The sequence below is a fragment of the Vidua chalybeata genome, chromosome Z (assembly GCF_026979565.1).
Source record: "Vidua chalybeata isolate OUT-0048 chromosome Z, bVidCha1 merged haplotype, whole genome shotgun sequence".
NCBI classification, from domain to species: domain Eukaryota; kingdom Metazoa; phylum Chordata; class Aves; order Passeriformes; family Viduidae; genus Vidua; species Vidua chalybeata.
In genome coordinates, this window is record NC_071570.1 from 55,355,469 (window position 1) to 55,375,756 (window position 20,288).

At 35.1% G+C, this 20,288-nt stretch overlaps 1 protein-coding gene across 6 annotated transcripts in view; it reads right to left on the reverse strand.

Annotated features, from left to right (window-relative positions):
- Positions 1 to 1,069: 1,069 nt before the first annotated feature.
- The window catches only part of CSNK1G3 (casein kinase 1 gamma 3), a 77,985-nt gene continuing 58,766 nt past the window's right edge, over positions 1,070 to 20,288 (reverse strand). Inside the window, exons 8-17 of one of the 6 annotated variants that reach the window (XM_053931611.1) lie at positions 19,305 to 19,390; positions 19,089 to 19,173; positions 16,994 to 17,142; positions 15,932 to 16,027; positions 15,197 to 15,292; positions 13,982 to 14,095; positions 8,039 to 8,145; positions 7,636 to 7,659; positions 2,886 to 2,977; positions 1,070 to 1,609 (exon numbers count right to left, since the gene is read on the reverse strand). In XM_053931611.1, the coding sequence (XP_053787586.1) occupies positions 2,920 to 2,977; positions 7,636 to 7,659; positions 8,039 to 8,145; positions 13,982 to 14,095; positions 15,197 to 15,292; positions 15,932 to 16,027; positions 16,994 to 17,142; positions 19,089 to 19,173; positions 19,305 to 19,390 (815 nt within the window). In that variant the 3' untranslated portion in view covers positions 1,070 to 1,609; positions 2,886 to 2,919. The remainder of the gene's footprint in view (positions 1,610 to 2,885; positions 2,978 to 7,635; positions 7,660 to 8,038; positions 8,146 to 13,981; positions 14,096 to 15,196; positions 15,293 to 15,931; positions 16,028 to 16,993; positions 17,143 to 19,088; positions 19,174 to 19,304; positions 19,391 to 20,288) is intronic. The other 5 variants (XM_053931614.1, XM_053931612.1, XM_053931615.1 and 2 more) reach the window with 5 other exon arrangements.

A 20,288-nucleotide genomic window follows, 5' to 3' on the forward strand; every position in this document is an offset into this window, starting at 1 on the left:
TGAGCACATAATCCAAACAATAAAATACACTTTTGGCTCTTAATGAAAAATAAATTACAAAATAAAATTAAAATCCTTATAAATGCAATGATTAATTCAGAGGTGTACCTTTGCTTTTATATACATTTTAAATGTACCACAAAACAGAAGAAAAATAAATAAGTATGCCAAAAGACATTTATGGACAGAAAAAAGACGCTACTTAGCTCCAGAAGAATTCTAAAGAAACAGAGAAATCTGTGTTTTGGTCAATAAATCTGTCTAGTCACTTACATCTTCTACAGCCCTTCTTCAATTACTGGCAGTTAAACATGACAAAACCAGAACTCTGTTATTATGGCTTTAAAAGAAGCATATATTTTCTGAAGAAGAAAATACAAAATGGGCTGTCTTGCCTACAGAACTGTTGGTTTGTTCATATTGCAAGTACTTCCTTGGACTCTAGAGAAGCATCTGACACATCCTTGCCATCCTATGATACTAGTGACCTTACACTGCAAGACAAGAAAATTCCAAGAAAAAAAAAAAGGCAGGAAATTTGCGATGCTGTGGGCTAGTATGCAGTGCAGGCAGAAGTCTAACTTACTTCCATTCCATTTATTATCTAAATTAAAGAGCAAAATAGTACACTGCTAACTTTACATGGCAGGTCCATATTTTCAAGTTACAGATGCTGTCAACCATCAACTACCAGAGTGAACACAGAGGCTTTCATAGTTATTCTGCTTTAACCAGATTCAGTAGTTGCTCTGTAGTGCTCTTTTGAAGGTAATTCAATCTTGTTAACATTACTAGATGTACAACTTAAATTATATAAACACTTGTATTCTTGCACAAACACTCTTCTAATTTCTACTGTACTGCAATATTCATTGTACGCAAAATAAAAGCAGGTTTTCAAACCAAAAAGATATTGGAAATACCTTCTGTTAGTAGCACCAGCATTTTGACTACTGTCAACAGTTAAACCAGCATCCCCAGTATCTCTAGACAGTGGCAAATTGACTGGAGTAACAATTTGACTAACCAGTAATACTGAGGCAAAAGAAGAAAAACACTGCAAGTGTCATAAAATAAATCTTAAGATTTTATTATTTTGCATTATGGTTGTGCACCTGTGTTTTTCTTCTTAATTTTTGAAGAAAACTGCTTTAGATACACTGCTACAAACTCAAATAACTGATTTACGACATCCGTCTTCATCTAAGACACTGCTACTACTTCCTAGGAAAGAAGAAATACTTCTCAAGTTCAGTTTTGCTCAAGATACTGTTCATGTTCTATCATTTCATTGGTCCATATGTTGATGGTCAAAGAAGCACTCCTATTTGATAATATCTTAAAGCTTTCAGAACAGATGAATTAAAAAAATGGATGATGGATGCAGAAGAACCAAATCAAAGAACAGAGACATGATATTGTTTCTCAGGGAGTCCTCGGAAAATGTGTTTATTTTGGAGGGTTTTGCTTTGGGTTTTGTTGTTGGGGTTTTTTTAAGATCACAAGACAACAGGTGAACAAATAAGCATTTTCCCGTGTTCTGTTTGGTTCTAGTCATTTGTTGCGCTGAATGGTTTTCCTTTTCCTCCGCTTGAATAAGCAGCAGCACCTGCAAGTGTGACATGAGTTACATATGATATAAAAGAAACCACAAAACTAAACTATTTACTGTATGTCTCATTTGAAGCATGTAGCTCAGGTATAGCCAGTGCCACATGGAACTCATTAAGCTCTATTGCAGGCAATTGATTTATTAGACAAAGAAACTGAAGTAGAGATATTTTTGACATGTTTCACCTTTTTTGGAAAAAAGTATCAAACTAAAAAAGCTATAATGCAAGTAGCTATTAAGCTTGGAGTCTTGATGAGAGTATCAAAAGCACAGGTATTACAGGCTGACTTAAAAATGCATTTGTAAGAATAAAGAGCATTCCATTACCTGAGTACTCTTTCATATTAACTGGCAATATGCCAAATGGAAGCTTGTGCTTATGACTGTGTCACCTAAATGTGCATTTAAGACAGTATTGTTGCTGAAACAAGAAAATAATTTGAGCTTCCTTTGTCAACCAGAACTTAGAAAAACTTTCTCCAAGGCTATTCCACAAGACATTTTACAAGAAAATCCTAATGAACAACATAATTAATGTTCTGACCCAGTGCTATGATAATAACTACTACCATGATAAATCATAGCTTAAATATAAAGAACACTGATATTCTTTCTTCTGCTTTATTGCATACTACATGAATGAAACTAACAGGCAAACACTGTGAATTTCACTTAGCAAGTAGAGATAATCTGAAAGTACCTGAAAGAACACTACAAAATTAAAAAGAGTTGGAGGGAGTTAGATATAGATAATATACAGAAGGACTGCAAAAGTCCGGAAAGCACTTTTGAAAATAAAGAGGAAAGCAACAAATAACACACACAAAATTCATTTAAGTTGTACTGTTAGGCTTATTTTAAGCAACTCCTAGATGCTGAACACCACCTTTAAAAATAAAGCTTCACACTAAAGTGTTCACAATGTGTGCGACCAAAACTGAACATGCAAGCTGTATACTTGAACAGAGCTTGTCCCATGGAGTTCTGTGGTATGCTTACTGAATTCTCACTTGCAGCACTATACACTGATGAGTCTTAAACTATGAAGTACAGCAGTAGTGAAATATAAATGTACTTTATCAATAGCCTTGATCAGTAAATCCTTAAGTCCACCAAGCATTTTATATCACTAAAATTCAAAAGGAATCCAGATGATTTAGTTTGGAATATGGGAAATGGGGAAAGCATTAAAAATCAGGGAGAATAAGGGTCTAAAAATAAGGTTCTACAGAGGGTGAGAACAACATCCAAAGTAAGGGGAGACAGAAGTTACCTTCTCAAAATATCCAAGGCACCCTGTTGCTCAGTCACTGAAAAAGTAGCAGTGGGCAGAGGCAGACCAGAACTGCTCTGAGAGTTACATAACTTTCAGTAAAAAAAAACATTGGTTATTGATGAAGAGGAAGCCCAAAATTAAAATTCAGGAGGGGAAACTACATAGATAAGTATTTTTACAGCTAGCAGAAGTATCATACTGTATTTATTAAATTTAAAGTACTTCTTAAAGAAGAGATATAATTGGTTTTGAAGGGTAGTAGCCACTGACTGTAACTGAAATTCCCCCATAACTACTAGCCCTTTTTTTAGCATCTGCCTATAACCACTAACATTCATTAGCACTTAAGCTTTGAATTTACTTGTAGATGTGTGAACTCCAATTTAGTTTAATTCGTTTTTCACTCCAAGTATTTTATATTTGTACATGCCATGTATCAAAGCAAAGCAGTGCTCCTCCCTTTCAACATGAATTATCCTATGATCCTGTAGATGAGGAAATCCTACCCTCAACTGTGATGGTAAATCACTTTTATACTTGCTCAAGATTAGCATGCCTGAGAAAAATTCTGTCTTGATTTATAACATTAGCATATACAGAACCCAGGTTACAGAAGTAACTGTAGGAAGATGGAAGTACAGCGGATAGTTAATTTATATTCTAGAACAGCTATCTAGAATTTTAATTCTTCACTCAATTATATGGATCACAACCCAAGTAGATCAGACTTCTTACATGTTTAGGACTACTTGGATCCTCTTTGGAATTCAAGGACACTTTAGGTTTTCTTGTTTTTCTTATTAGAAAATTTAAACTCATCTTTTCTGCAAATCTCATACTGTTTTTTATTTCTTCTGCATATGCTATTTAGTTTGCTACTTCTCTATCAACCAGAAGAGAAGAGCATAATGCAATGGTAAATTCAAGAGTTCTATTTTTAAGCAACATAAAGCACTGCTTTTTTAATCCTCTGGTCTTCTGGAGTTCACATAATACTACTATGATAATACACTATAATTTCTATTAACAGTTCTTTGAGTTTTTTTAATTATATAAAGTATTCAATTGTATTTCAATTTAAGGAGAAATCACTAAATGCTGTAAACTTTTGTTTTGGACTGTTTTGGAAATCTGAACTGAAGTACAGTGAAACACTGTGTATTTCTAAATCTAGAAGTGCTAGACTTCAAATTGGCTTCCAAGGCCAAATAAATATAATTTTAAAATATATGCACCTTTACACGGGATTATGACAGAACAGACTGTATTGCCTGAAAATAAATTTTAATGAAAGAATCATAACCCTGAGACACAGATACATAGTGCACAATCTCTCAATGAGTATAATTCATAACAGAAACGTAGACTTGTTCTAAACTGTACTGTCACTAGAGGGTGTTACTGTCATTTATACATAATACAGATATTACATTGCTTAGAGCTGTATTTAAAGTTATAGATAGGTGCATTATTAAGGACTATTAAACCACAAAATTATTATACTATTCAATATGCATGCAAAATACAGAAGAGGTAAGTTTTAAAAATTTCTTCTTCTAGGAAATGAATTTTTTAAACTAAAGTATTTAATGATTGCTAACCTTCATCTGTAGTTTATGTAACACTTCTAGAGTTGGCAGTATAAGAGCAATCTATAAATTGCAAAAAACACTGCACTTTTCCTATACAATCTAAAGTGACCTTTGAGGTATTATCTGAGGTAGCAATCTCAGCATTATGGTTTCGAACACTTATTGTCCTTCTTAAGACATTATCATATCTTTTTTCCTGTTAAATACCCTTCCTTCCAGTTGAACAGTGCCTTGGGCCAAAATTCTAAAGCAACTTAATTTGTCATTTGTGCTTAGACAGCTGTGTTTTTATATTTGCCATCAAGCATGTGGCAGGCACTTTACTGCAGCATTAGTAACAAGTGTTTAAAGTGGAAAAAATATGCAAGATGCAAAAAGGACAGATCATATAATCACTTCCAGTTTGCCCTTCTCTGCCTTCCCACAGAAAAGCCTTTTGGCTATCCAAAGCACATGTGCTTCATAGAAGCAACTCTTCTGATGGCTAGCAAACAGGAAAGACAAGTTAATTGCTCAGTGATAAATGAAAGAGCATCTCTAGAAGATTACATATAGATCTGTAGATCCCCAAGTGTCAGGGCAGCACAGTGATCAGGTTAGTTGTCTCCTTGCTTTACAACTTCAGTAAGTAAGAACTGAAATAGGGCAGAAAGCAACTTTTCTAAAAATCCAAACCAACAAAAATAACCAAATCAACAACCCCCTCTACCCCCAATACTCACAAACAAAAAACCAAACCCACCAAAATTCCCAAAACACAACACCCACTGCTAAGTCATGCTAGCTGCACACCCACTGTGAAAATGACAAAGCATAAGATTTAGAATATATATGGCATGTGAGTAGATAAATTATTATCGAACAATTAAATGTTTGGTTAAATACTGGTTAAATGTCCCAAAACAATAAAATCCTTACTGAAGAAAAAAACCCCAAACTTATCCTTTCTGACTTACAGGATTTCACTGAAATGGTAGCAGAAGCTCTAATATTCAGCTAAATTACACTTGTGTTCACAGTTAAAATCATACATTATGGGGACAATTCTACATGAGGGGCACCCTTTTGAAAATCTTTTAAATGAAAATATAGTCATGTTATGTTTCTAAAACTAAGAAAACATCTAGAACAAAGAATGAAGCACTTCTAAATAAGATTCAAGTTTGTCTTCTCAGAGTATGAGGAAATGTTATGAACACAAGATATGAGCAAGACAGGTCAGCTTTGTTCACACTTCCAGGTGGATGAAAGATTATGAAAGAGGCACAAAATTAGAGTCTTTTGAGAAAACAATGTCTCCTTAGAACAAGAAACATCCATGTCACAGACATGAAGGATACTAGTAATCCCATTCCCTTAACCTGTTCTGCAGTGTAAAATCTATAAACAAGTGTTTAAATGTCTTACAACCCCTTTTTATATTAGGCTTGTAATTATGATATTAAAATGTAAAAATTAAAATCTTCTGAAGTGCTCTTTCTGAAAAAATATATGTACCTATGAATTGACGTTTGATAGCAAAGCAGGAGAGGGGGTGAAGGTAAGTGGGCATGCATGTATGTTAATTACTGCTAAAATATAAAACAACTTCAAAATATAAAAAACTAGCCCCAGAAAAACCTCTAGTCACTGAGGAAACTTGAGCTTAAAGTGCTGAAACACTAATTTGACTGTTACATACTCAAAAACAAGAAAATCAATCTAAAGAGTAGGACACTGAGACTAGTTATTTTGCCTGTAAGAAAACCAGTTAAGAGTAAGCCAAGAAGGTCAAGGATAGCATATTTGTCCATTATGTATTCAGATTACAAAAAGTGAACTCCTACACTGCTCAAGCAACAAGCATCTTGGCTCCTGAGAATTCTCTTAACTTCTGCAGATAACCAAGTAAAACAGGGTATTAAAAATGGGTTTTATTGTGCTAAGTACTACACAAAGTGCAAGAAATTTAATCTTTTTCTGTGTGTACATGAGCTCAGCATAAGGAAGATAATCACTGTGCTTATCTGAAGAGAGGGGACAGGGAATTTATCTATGGGCAGCCTATCAATATGCTTGCCCCTTTGGATTTTTTGTTTCAAATATATATATATATATATATATATATATATATATATATATATATATAAAATATATATATATATATCAGAGAACTGTATTTTTGATAGTAAAATAATACTGTACTCCACAAAGATGGCAGCAAAGAATTTAGCTCTTCTCAGTGCTCAGAAAAAACTAGTGCAACAAAGTGGCCCTACAGGCACCTCCATCCAAAATTATTAATTACACATACAAATAAAGCTTACCTACCAGAATTTGCAGAACAATTGCTTCCAAAAAAATTGCACATGGATAAATTTCCCTTTTCTCTAAAGTCAGGAAAATGGGTCCTAGAAAAATTTCTGCTACTCAATTGCTCTGCTGCTAATGTATCCTTCATACCTGTGTGCCTCTATTTTATGGTAAACTAGATCCATACCCTTGTAAAATTCCTATTTCTAGCACAGTTATAAAATGAAACATGTTGGAATTCATACCACCTTTAGCTATCAAGAATATTCTTCTGTACTATTTTGCAAGACTAAGTTTACTACTCAAATATATAAATATTAGCTGTCTATCCCATGGTAACAGATCTTCGTATTTTTCCCTTTCATTACACTGTAAAATTAAGGAACTCTGAAGTTATGTTTTAGTGATTAGTTAGAAAGTTATCACAGACTAATACTTTGGTAAATAGCTTGTTTACAGAGAGACCTGGAGAAGTTCAAACATTTACTAGCCATTATTACTTATTCATGCAAGTTATTTTCCAGATGTTAATACACCAGTTGAATGCTACAATATTTGAAAAGAATGCTTTCCTTTTGAAACAGAATAGAAAGTAAGAAAAAATATTCTAGTACCCATTAAAAAGGTTGATGTAAACTATATCACAAACTACACAATTTAAAAGCAAGCAGGCTTTGAAGCAGGCAGAACAGCTCCTGAAGATGACATTTTCTAAAAACAGTTAATTGTTTCACAGAATTAAATGTATTTTGTCATTTCTACACAGATATTTTATTTTTAAGTTTTCTGAAATTAGTTTTAAACCCAATAAAAAGAACAAAGCTCCTGGGGCTATTTCTGCCTGCCTGCGCTGTATAACTCACCACATGTTCAAAACTTTCTGGCAGCTATACATAAAGAGAGTAAAGGAAAAAAGAGAATCAGAATACAATATAGAGGAAAAATTTTATATCTTCCACACATGGCTTCTCATAGTCAGAACACTATCTTAAAATAAGTATTTCAAAATTAGTTGAAACATCAAAAATGCATGCACTTCTCTAGCCAACATAGGAAGACATGTCATTGAAGGCTTAGCCTAAAAAAATACAAGCTATAGGAACTCTACTATTCAAAAACTTAAAGACAAAATTAAGTGTAGGACTGTAGTTTTGCTCCTCACCAATGGCTATTCAGTTCAGACAACATTTTCTGAAACACTCTATGAAAAAAATATTAAAGCAGCTGAGCACAAAAGATTCAAAGAATATAAAAAGAAGGACATACTTTGTTTCATCCATTACTTCTACTTCTGCAGGAGCTGTGATGGGTGCATTTGAACGGCCTGCAGTTGGGTCATCTGTGTTCAGTTCTCCATTTGTTGAGCTTACTACCTGAAATCACAAGAAAGACCTGAAAATACTCTACTGCCAGACATACATTTATTAATTTTTACAGTTCCAATACATCTTAAAAAAACCAGCATTTTTTGTTATTTCCATATTTTTATTCCAGTAACAGTATCTTCTCCAGGTTTTATTCTAGCATCCCCGTGCTCTTATAATTTTGTTTTCATAGCTACTAGTGGAACTAACCTCTAAAATGGACTCAAAGTGAGTGGGCTAAACTCCCCCACATTTCTTCAGAGCCTTAAGGAAACTAGGCACTTTTCCAACCAATTCAGTCAGTCAAACCCTATCTCTGCTCCTTCGGTGTATTTATGCTCCTTAGTTTAGCTCTTTATATTCAGAGAGAATATGAAGGTCTGATTCAGTTGTATCTCCTAGGACACTCACCAGAAAAGGGGAAAACTAAGGCTGTCTTCTAAATCTAAGAGTATAGATGGTGTCTGATTTTTAGGACATGAAAACATCTACTGCCAAAAAAATTAATAACAATTAGACTAATCTTCATTCCTAGCAGTTTACCGTCAAATTTCTATGTAAATTGTTCAAGTCACCATGAAAGCTGTGGCTCTGGGAATATTTGTTCAGACTTTAAACCAAGTGGAACTCAATATTCGCTCTCTCAGTTCCTGTCAGCCTTCCTACATGACAAATAGAGCCATTCCAGAGGCCTCTCCATTATTCACCCCACAGAATACAAAAAGGAAGACTGTTAAGTAACTGGCTGTAGACAAGTGCCTACCTGATCAGAGCTGCTGACAGTGCTAATTGACCCACTAAAGAGGTGACAACACCATGAAGAGGTCTACTAGCTACTAAATAGCAGCAACTGCTTGGCAAGATAGCAAGCATAAAAATATAATTCTGGACAAACAGTACAAAAGTTTGCAGAAAACATCTGCAAACAATCAGCTATAGAGATTAAGACTAGTCTGTAATTCAAAATTATTACCAGCTGTTGCCTGATGGTCAGAGATTAAGGTAGATGAAAGGAGACGGGAGGAAAATCACCACTATAATATTATTTCGCTCACTCTTCCAAGCTCTCCTCTTATTACAGCAGATATGTCTCATCTATTTATAACTAGACCTAAGACCCTAGCCTATTGAGGTTTGTTTTGTGGTTCCTATTTTAACTAAGTACAGCACCTCAGAAGTTTGTTGCACTGAAGACATTTTCCATGCCCTTTGCTGACATCAGGCCAAGTTTTCTCCTTTTTCAAATTTCACTAAAATAAGGACCACTACCAAAAAACACCTGCAGGCTTGTAACAAAATAAAAGATATGTGAGATTGCAGGAATTTGACTACTTAAATTTTAGTTAATATAACTGAAGGAATCATGTGAGACTGGACTTTATTCCTACAATGATAAGTAAGTTAATGGAGTTTCAACTACAAGCTTAGTTTCGTATCACTGGGCATGACAGAAGCACTTGATATTCGCTGGCAGAAATAGGTAGGAATTGTACTTTAACAAACTTTAAGATGGTGAGGCAGGCATCCTCACCATCTTCAAACATTCTGGGTTACTAGTTTATTGGATTTTACAGAGTCACACAATATTCTGAGTTGTCATCATTACATATTTACTAAGAACGGGGATCTAGTATTATCCCAACCACCTCACCAGGTATCTTACTGTGAAGGTCATTTCATTGCTTCTTGTAAAATACCCAGAGTGGAAAAGCAAATGAGAAGTATCTGCCAACTAAGACAGGAGCAGTCATAAAAATGTAAGGCTAAAAAAACCTTTGCTCAACTTGATTACCAAATGAGTTTTGTTCCAAAGGAAGCACAGGAGCACAGAATGGTTATGACTGGAAGGGATCACTGGTGGGGTCATGCTCACATGTGCCTAACTATATAACTAAGCACAACTATAGCCTGCACTATCCATACACAGCAATGCCACCCAATTAACATTGTGGTCGACCTTGCCTGCAGCCCTAATATAATGCAGGATTTCTGCTCCATAATCTAGGCTTAAAAGTAATTTTTCTAAAGAGAACCTCAGATCCATGCTCAAGATTGAGTAAGAGTGGTTGATGAGAGAAACAGAAGCCTTCAGTTTACTCCAACAGAAGTAGGGTACATCAAGAAAGAGCAAGACAGGTATATGGCCCTTTCTGGATGGGAAGCAAACACAGTACAGCTTAGCTTTCCTAGCTGTTGTAAAGAACAGGCCACAGTCTGCAGAGGCACTTGCAAGAACTCCTGCTCTTTTTTCCTAAAAACAAATGGGAAAATGTATGACTTTTACATAGGTATCAAACATACTGGCCAACTGTAGCATCTGTGGGACGCTCATATGACACTCCCATTCACACTTCTTTCCCAGGAGCACCTGTTCAATGATATCTATCTTCTTGGACAGCACATTCAAAAAAAAGAGATCAAACACATACAGATACATACATATCTCCATACAGATCTCCATTTGAATTGGAAAATATGCTAGTACATATCTAAACGTCCTTCCTACATTAGTAATATTATAAGTATTATGTATGTACTGTACTAATCTAAGCTGACTTCCTCTTCAAAGGAGCCAAAATCAACCTCTGCTGATGTCAATGCACTACTATCTGGTAACAAAGAACAAAGCTTACTGCAGCTTATTCTTCAAACTGACTTCAAACTCAGCCATACACATTCACCAAATACACAAACGAATACTATGAAGTGTCTGTTGCATGACTTAGTTTAGACTGGGAGGAAAATGAAGTTCTTCTTTCTGGAAAGAGTTACAAAGCATAAGTGAAAGCATAAGTGAACCTAAGCATATACAGCATAAAGCCAAAAATTAGCATCAGTCGTGCTTCTCCAGAACCACAAATGCCCTGAGTTTCACTCAAATCTACTACTGCCAAAAGCAGCTCTAGGAGCTCCTCACTACGATGAAGAAAATGAAACTAACAAAGACTCATACAAAGAGTACAAGAGATAGGCAGGACTGCTTCAACTCCACTGACAGTAAGACTACAGCTATATTAATTTAATTTCACGTTATATCAGTAAAGTACTTTGCAATATGACCTAAAAGAGCCTTTAATAAGGCAAATCAGTACATTTTCCTCTCCAACTATGAGCCAATCATCTCAAAAATCTGCACAACACAGGCAGGAAGATATGAGAACATAACAGAATTAACAAGAATAAGTCACCCAGAGGACACTGTATGCACTGAAGGAGTGGCACACCAAATTCTGTAGCCAGACTGTACCACAAATAAGGTACAATGAAAATTCATCACAGTAGATCCACATAAAAAGCTGTAACTTTAGGACAGAGAAGCTACCTGAAACTAAGTTTGCTTTAAGAGAAACTTTTAATTTAATTTCTCTACTTGTGACTCAAGTTGGAATGGATTTCCCTTGATGAAATCAATAGCCTGATGAAAAATTGGGAGACACAATTAATCTCTTAGAAGACTTGAATACAACTATAGTGAAAAAATTAGGATATTTAAGTTATGGTTTTGCATCTAAAAATTCTGTTACAAAATGTATATGAATACTCTTCCCTGAATAGTAACAGAATTACATTTCAAAAAAACAAATATTTTTAAAGTTTCGAATTAGAAGTATTGCAATATTGAAGATTAACTTAAGCTACTCACCTATTTTCAAGTGGGAGAATAACCACTAAACTGAAAACCTAAAACTACTTTAAGCATTTTTATAACTTCATCCTGGTTTAAATTTAGTTCCTTCAAATTTAATCAGTTCTTTAGAAGTTTAATATGAAGAGCACCTATATGAAGAAGTATATGCATCACTGGTTATTTCTTGATACTCTCCATGCCATGAGGTAGAGAAACAAAAATTCCACCCACTACCCATTAATGAAACATTTATTCTGAAATAGACTGATTTCTTAGATACATGGTCCTCTGGAAGTTTGACAAAGACCATTTATAACAAGACACAGTTAAGCCTAAATACCAAACCCCTAAATGGCAAAATTAAATCTTTAGCCTACTTTGTTCTGGATTAGTACACAAACTGATCTTTTACTTGCTATATTAAAAACTCAGTTAGAAAGTCTGCCATAAAAAACAAGTTTTCATGATTTTCATTACTTTAATCACAACAAAGAATTGCAAAAATTTAGAACAGACATAGCTAAAAAAACCCATATTTCCATTAAGAATCTCAGTAACTGAATTCTCTACGCAAAAACTAAAGCCAGCCTACACCTCTAAGGAATTAATTAGTGATATTACACAATTCTTTATTTTACCTTCAAAAAGTTTTCAGTAAAGATCAAAGAATAAAAGTCATCACCATACCTTTTTAGTTCACAAAAGCTTAGCAAAATTGATTTGTTTCATCTAACACTTTACTATCTTGACTTCTTGAAGGAGAGGAATCTGGCAACTGAAAACTACTTACATAAAATATAAAAATCTTTCAAGCAGTTCCTAAGTACTTTCCTGGGAACTCTTAATCCTCCTTTTAAAGAATTTCCCAATGGGAAAACAAGAAAGAGGAAAGACAAGAGGAAGAAGATCAGTTAGTAAGTGATGAAAAAAAAAGTAATGGAACAGATTAATACAATCTTTATGAGTGCACAAGCAAATTGCAGCTCATGCAGAGAAAGAAGTAATTCCACATTGCACAAATGACATTCTGAGAAGTGAGACAAACTTATGAAAACAAAGACACAAAGGTTGTTGAACAAATGGCTGGGAGGTTTGAGTTGATCATTAATAAGTCTGCATGAACTAAAAAAATGGACTGAGGTAAGTGGAAGAATGGATGTCTTCCCTTTACAACTCAATTTGCTAGTACTATTTGAACTTTAACTGATTCTACAAAGTAAAAGTAGACACGTCTAAGCACATTAGGATCTTTTGAACACAAGCCTAGGGTCTGGGAAAAATTAAATTAGTACAAAAAATAGAACAGTAGCTGTGAATGAACAAACCAGTTTGAACCTCAATGGTTCCCACTTGACCTTATCATTAAGAGCATACAAATGTATGCTAACAAACCTATAACCAACACTCAGTTCCCTCAATGTTAATATGTCACAGAAAATAATCGCTAGCACAGTTTAATAATCACCTAAAAGAGAACCTAAGAGATGACATCAGCAGTAGTATTACAGATGACTAATAGTACTGACCTAAAAATATTCCACTGTCACTTTGAAATAATTGGACAGATTTTCTTATCTTGCAGAAAAATTGGCAAAACTGATCTCAAAGAAGAGCAGTGGCTCACTAACATCACAGAAAAAAACAAATATACTTTAATTTCACACCTCAGATTCAACTTTACCTTTGAACAATTTTCTGTGGGACTTTTAGTATTTGTCTTCTTGAAAGCAATTAGGAATCCTACTAAAGTAGCTAGCTAATGTACCAACTTAACGAACAGCATGATTCAGTTAGTATCCCTGCAACAAAGAGGTATTTGATAACAGCCAGGGCTATGTCACAGCATAACTGGAGAAACTGTGTGATTTTATAAGTGCCCTTAATAAGGAAGCATAACCACACCACAACAAAAAGCAATCAAATATAAAAACATCCTGCGGCACAACACTTGCTCTTCAAAGACACAGACCATGGCTGCAGTTTTGCACAGTGCTTTTATTCACATGGCAATTGCATAGCCTCAACAGATCTAAATTATCTGAACTCAGACAGACCACCTATATCCTGGGAGGAAAAAGGATAGAAACAACACTGTATTAGCAGTAAGGAATACTAGTGTTATTTGCGTTATTTCCTAGAAAATGTTCTCCCCTTCCCCAAAGGGTATTTAGCGTATTTTACAATGGAAGAAAATTTCTTGTAATTGCTACATTTTACCTGACAAAGAATGAAAGGTTTCTGAAGTGCCACAATTGCCAACAGAGTCATATGATGACACTTTGAAAGTTCTACTAACTGTAATTTAATGAATTCAGTGTGTATTTTTCTAACCTAAAATATGGGAAAAGAAAGTTTTTTTAAACATTTGTTAATGGGAAAAACAAAACAACTTTTACATTTTTCTTTATACACTGTAATAATTATCACCTACTACATTTTGTTACATTATATGACAGCTGTTTCTAAAGCAACAAAATTTAGAGAATGATATCACACTGACAGGACTGCAGCCTTGTTTTCTGTACCCTGAACTTTTCATTCTGTCTTTAGGCTATGACAATCTTTTTCCAAACCAAAAACTTCAGAAGAAACATAGATTGTCATAAACAACATAACTTAGATTGTCATAATCAAAACTGCAGCAGACAATTTCCACACACAACCTCCACCCAGATAAGACTTAACAAAGCTAAATAATTTTCATTTTGGACTCAAAGCTCAAAATCTCATTTAGACTTCACAGCTGGCATTTTGAATCTCTCAGTATTAATCACTCACACATTACTCCAATTATTTTGCACCTAAATATAAAGAGTGAGATCAAAAATTTCAAAAATTAATTTTAAAAATTGAAAAGAAAACAGGAAAAGAGCTCTTTGAAGATGAAATAAACTAATAATATAGGAAACACATTTGGTTTCTACACATTTTTTCACTGAGATGTGTCAGGTGCTGCCCTGGGAACATTTTTCTAGTCAATTACTATTTGAATTATGGAGTGAAGTTTAAGCAAACATCACTGAATAGCATTTTAATCTGTTTACTTAAGGAACAAAAAATATGGCTTCAACAACACTGAATTCAATGAATAGTGGGTTTCAGTTGCTAATACAATTAACATATTTAAAGTCTAACCTTCAGTTGCTTTCACTGAGGTAAACATATATTCTGTAAAAAAGACAGCTCAACTGTTTTATGTTCAACTTTTACTAAGAAACATGCAAGAAAACTTCCATCAACAAGAAGTTCCATAGTTTCAGCACCTGTTTTCAGTCTGACAAGCAAACTGTAAAATAATAAATAATAGCAGCATTCTGAACATTACTGATAAGCAATCTTAATATGAAAACATGAATCATATGATACATCACAGGAAAGTAGTTATGTAATGCAAAACAACTGATTTAAGTCATGCAAAGAAGCAGAAAATACCTGTACAGAGCCACCATGTCTGTCAGATGCCAGGTGAGCCCTCAAATGATGTGGATTGGTTTGCTGTGAGTCCCAAGCTGCCCTATAGTCTGCCGACTATCATTTTCAAATGTATTAGGATTTATGCAAAAAAAGAAAAAAAAATTAAAACAAACAATTTGTGCATTAATTGTCATATTTTTAAAAAGTACAGAAGCACTACACACTCAATCCCTATACAGATTGCATTTCAACATTACCAACATTCTTACACATGCCTTCATAAAAATTTTCATACAGAGTTGAAGTAGCTAAACCTCAAAATTATTAGTAAGAAAAAGTACACTAAAACAGCCCTCCAATTTTGCTCAAGTAAACTAACACAGCTCGGATTTCCTAACATTGCTACCACCTAAGTCATTAGCCTAGTTCTTAAAAAAAAAGTGAAAATGTTATACATACATGTCAGAACGGAAAGAGAGGAAAGAGTGTATGGAGGAGAGACAGAGAATAAAGAAGTGCAAGTAGAGAGAAGATTCACTACTAATTCACTACACTATATCATAGCTACAAACAAGCAAGCTTTTAGGAGATATTTATGTATCTCTACATATATAGACTTTACCAAAGACCTGCTTAAAGTGAAAACAAAGAAAACATAAGAGTCAATTTTATTTTCAAGTTCTAATAAAAATATGGCACAAATCATTAGACAAAAGACATAGTAATGCTGATAATCTTGCATGAGTAGTTTACCTGATTTTTGGATTGTTGCATTCTGTCTCTGTGCTGATATGCTTCTCTGTTTGAAGAGATTGCAGGGTCTGAATGTACTGAACCCACTGGAGTAGGCTACAAATATAAATAATATGTAGCAACTGGTAAAAAAAATAAATTTCTAAGTCTCACCAAAAGATACTGGTTTGTAATGGGAAATAATATTTAAATCTGACAGTTTCAAATAACACAAAATTATCAGATTATCACTAGATGTTTACTAATACAAACAAGAAAAAAAGCAAACCATGACTTACAGAATGCATTGAAGTAGCAACACTAAGTATTACCATACATTAATTTTCTAAAAGACTTTAGGCTGATACTTTCTGCAGTTAGCAGTTACGACATTCTGATGAAACCTGATGAAAAGCTTAAAGCAATTTTTAATGCCAAACATCGAAAAATGTATTTTGCAATGAAATTCTTTCAGAATCACACAGAGAAGAGTGAAGTGCATAATCTGAAACTGGTCAAACATATATATATTAGCCCTCCCTTCCCTACATAATAAAAAGAAGTGAAAAAATTTGAGAAGCTGAAGAAAACCCAATCCACTACAATTTCTTAAATTATACCAGGTGTTTCCTGAAACCTTAGAGGCACTGCAATGAAATATTCAATGAACTTTGCAATATTTTATCATAGTGAACTGATAAATATCTAGAATATACCTCATATGTAGAGAAGTTATAGCTCTGCCTTTTAAAAATACTGGGAACAAAAAAAAAATACATGCAGTAATGACAATTACTTGCAAAATTTTAAGTTCTTTCAAAGAAACAATCTGAATTTCTACCACCTCATTTTGGATTGTGCAGCAATGTACTTTGATAATAAGAGCACATTTGGAAAGAGAATTAATATGAAGCAGTCAAGCCAAAAGATAATGTTAGAACATGCATCTGCAGATGGGCTTGTAAAGCAGCTGTTCACAGCTCTATTAGCAGCCTTGAGAAGAACATGTCTTATGTGTCTTATGAAACTCAAACCCAATCATAGAAAAACCCATTATATTAGTAACAGCTGAACTGTACTCACCAACTGTTTGCCAATCCAGTCATATTCATAATCAAACATATAGCCTTTGCGATCAAGTAAGTCTGTGAAGAGCTTTCTTAAGTAGTCATAGTCTGGCTTTTCAAAAAAGTCTAACCTTCTTACATAACGCAGGTAAGTGGCCATTTCCTCTAGATATATAAGAAATATATACATATGCTATTATCTGTTTTAATGGAACTCAAAAAAATCCCCACCACCTTATTTCATTTTAAAGCAACTTGTACCTCTCACCATAAAACCTGAACGGTTGTTCACCATGGATCTGTTAATTACCAGAAAGAAAAGTTACTTAATAATGTTCTTTGAAATGCTACCACATTCTGAAATATACTACCATATTCCAAACATATCCTAACAAGTAACACCCCACTAATTTTTCCTTCATGTTATCTGTTGAGGTCTTCTGTTCAATGTTCTAATTCTAGTGCACAGTGTGCAAAAATGTGTGGAGAGAAATTGCCTCTACTTCTTTCTTTCCAACCAATTTTACAGAGACAAGACTGAGGAAAGGTAAAGAACAGGGTATACAACATAAAGCAGCAGTCTTGTGTCCACATGGCCTACTGCGGACAGGATTTCCTTTCATTGGACATGAGCTACTTTCAGCAAATTCACTTTGCCTGTCAATGATATTTTGATTACTTTTCAAGGCGTTCACTTATATTTTGGCAAAATCATGTCCATGTCATACATGTTCCCTGCTCCAAGCACTTTATTACAACTTTTAAAAAACATCATATTCCTTCTGGCCAATTTTCCAACACCTCATTGATTCAACTTGTACTTAGAGACCTAAAAGTGACACCTGAAACTTAAAAGTTATTTTAAATATTAGTTCAAGCTGTTTCTAAGGCAGCCTATTTCTAATAGGGGTATGATACCAGATTTCAGCTGAAAATGTTTGTAAAATTTTCAGTGTCAAGATACAAGGGCAGACTAGCTGACCACTGTAACCATACATACGGTACTTTTTTAAATGTTTCCTTTAGAAGAATCTATATTTGAAGAACAACAGCTTTAGCTTGCTGCTGGTTCAAAGGATAATTCTTCTGTCTGAGCCCAGTATTGTTTAACTTATTCATCAATGATTCAGACAAAGAGGCAGAGGCCTCCTCAGCAATTTCACTGACAACACAAAGCTGGGAGGAGTGGCCAATATCCCAGAGGGCTGTGCAGCCCTTCAGAAGGACCTCGAAAGCCTGGAGAGATGGGTAGAGAGGAACACTTTGCTGAAATTCAGCAAATGCAAATGCTAGGTCCTGCACATGGGGAAGAATACTTCTGTGCAGCAGCACAGGCTGGAGGCCAAACGTGCTGGGAAGCAGCTCTGCGGAGAAGGACCTGGGAGTCCTGGTGGACAACAAGCTCTTCAGAGCCAGCGATGTGCCCTGGGGGCCAAGAAGGCCAATGGAATCCTGGGGTGCATTATGAAAAGCAGGTCAAGGGAGGTGATCCCGTCCCTCTACTCAGTGGCTATGTCCATCTCTGAGCTCCTCAATACAAGGGAGTCATGGAGCTCCTGGACCGTGTCCAGCAAAGGGCTACTAAGTTGATCAAGGGACTGGAGCATCTTTCATATGAGGAAAGGTTGAGAGAGCTGGGCCTATTCAGCCTTGAAAAGAGGCAACTGAGAGGGGACCTGATTAATACATATAAGTATCTAAGGGGTGGTTGCCAACAGGATGGATCCAGCCTCAGCTCAGCGGTGCTCAGCACTAGCAGGAGAAGCAATGGGCAGATACTGATGCAAGTTCCACCCAAACACAGGGAAGAACTCCTTTACTGTGCAGGTGACTGAGTACTGGAACAGGCTACCCAGAGAGGCTTTGGAACCTCCTTCACTGTAGATATTCAGGAACAGTCTGGACACAATCCTATGCCATGTCCTCTGGGATGGCCCTGCTTGAGTAGGGGGAATGGACCACATAACCTGTTGTGGTCCCTTCCAACCTGACCCATTCTGAGATACTGTGAGATCTATTACACATACTGTAATTTTAAACCCCAGCAATTACCTATGCCAGTTTAATTTTATAAATCAATACACAGCATTTTTATTAACAGCAGACATTACCTGGGAAGTTTTCACACAATACTTCTATCGGAGTTGCTCGTTTAGTGTCTCCAATTTTCTGGTAACGTTCCTTTAATGTATCCGCCTATGACAGAGGAACAAACAAGTTTCTGAAGTTATACACACATTGCAGACACACATTCATAAAACCGCAAACATGTCAATAAAAGCTGATGACCTGAAAACAGGACAGAAGCAGATATCAAAACCCACTACCTTTAAACCTTGCCATGGAAGACTTCCTCTGAGAAAATACATAAACATATGACCCAATGCTTCCAAATCATCTCTTCTACTTTGCTCTGAAACAAAATGCAAATATTATTAGAAACTTCCATGGGTGTAATTTTACATTTAGAAGACTAGCTTCCACATTATATAAAAATAAATGTTAGGTATAAAGTACTTGAAACCAAATTGAGCATGTGGGGGCATTCTTGTGTACTACAGACTGCCTTAAGAACGCAGCTAAACGCAGAAAAAAAGCAGATGCAGACTGCAGGTATATTCATCTCAACTGCACTTTAAGCAAATTATCTTGCTGAAAGAAGTAATTCTCAAAAATGCAGAAGATTGGGGTTTTTTTGAGCTACTGGAAAAACCTCAGGATTTAGTAAACTTTAGGATTTAATAAAATGTTAGGACCAAATGTTCATTGTTCTTGCAGTAAGAAGTTAATTAAAATCAATCCAATGTAGAATTATTTGTGGATGGTTTAGATTACAAAGAAGTCTGGTCCCTGCAAAACTGATTATTAATTTAGAACCTATGACAGCTCTGACAAGAGAGCACATATACTAAAGGTAGGAATTAAGTTCTCCTAGTTTTGAGGATAAGGACTTGTGTAAAGAAATTGGCTTCATTTGGCCTTTTTGTTCATATTAAGAGCAGACTTCATTCTCAGAAGAGTTTCAAGTATTCGTTGTACGATAACTAACCTCTGCCTCTGCAATAATTAAGCAGTATCATGAAAAGACCAATACATATGGATATGGGCAGTTCCCCAGAGATCGCTACAGATGGGTAGATTAGAGTAAGTTATAACTCCATGTGACTATACTTTCTGTAGCCAAATAACTTAGACAACATTTAACACACTGTTCTTCTGAATTTAGGAAAATCCCAAAATAATTACCAATTAATTTACATATCCAACAAACACAGAAAATTGCAGAACTTTTACAGACGCAGATCTTTGTC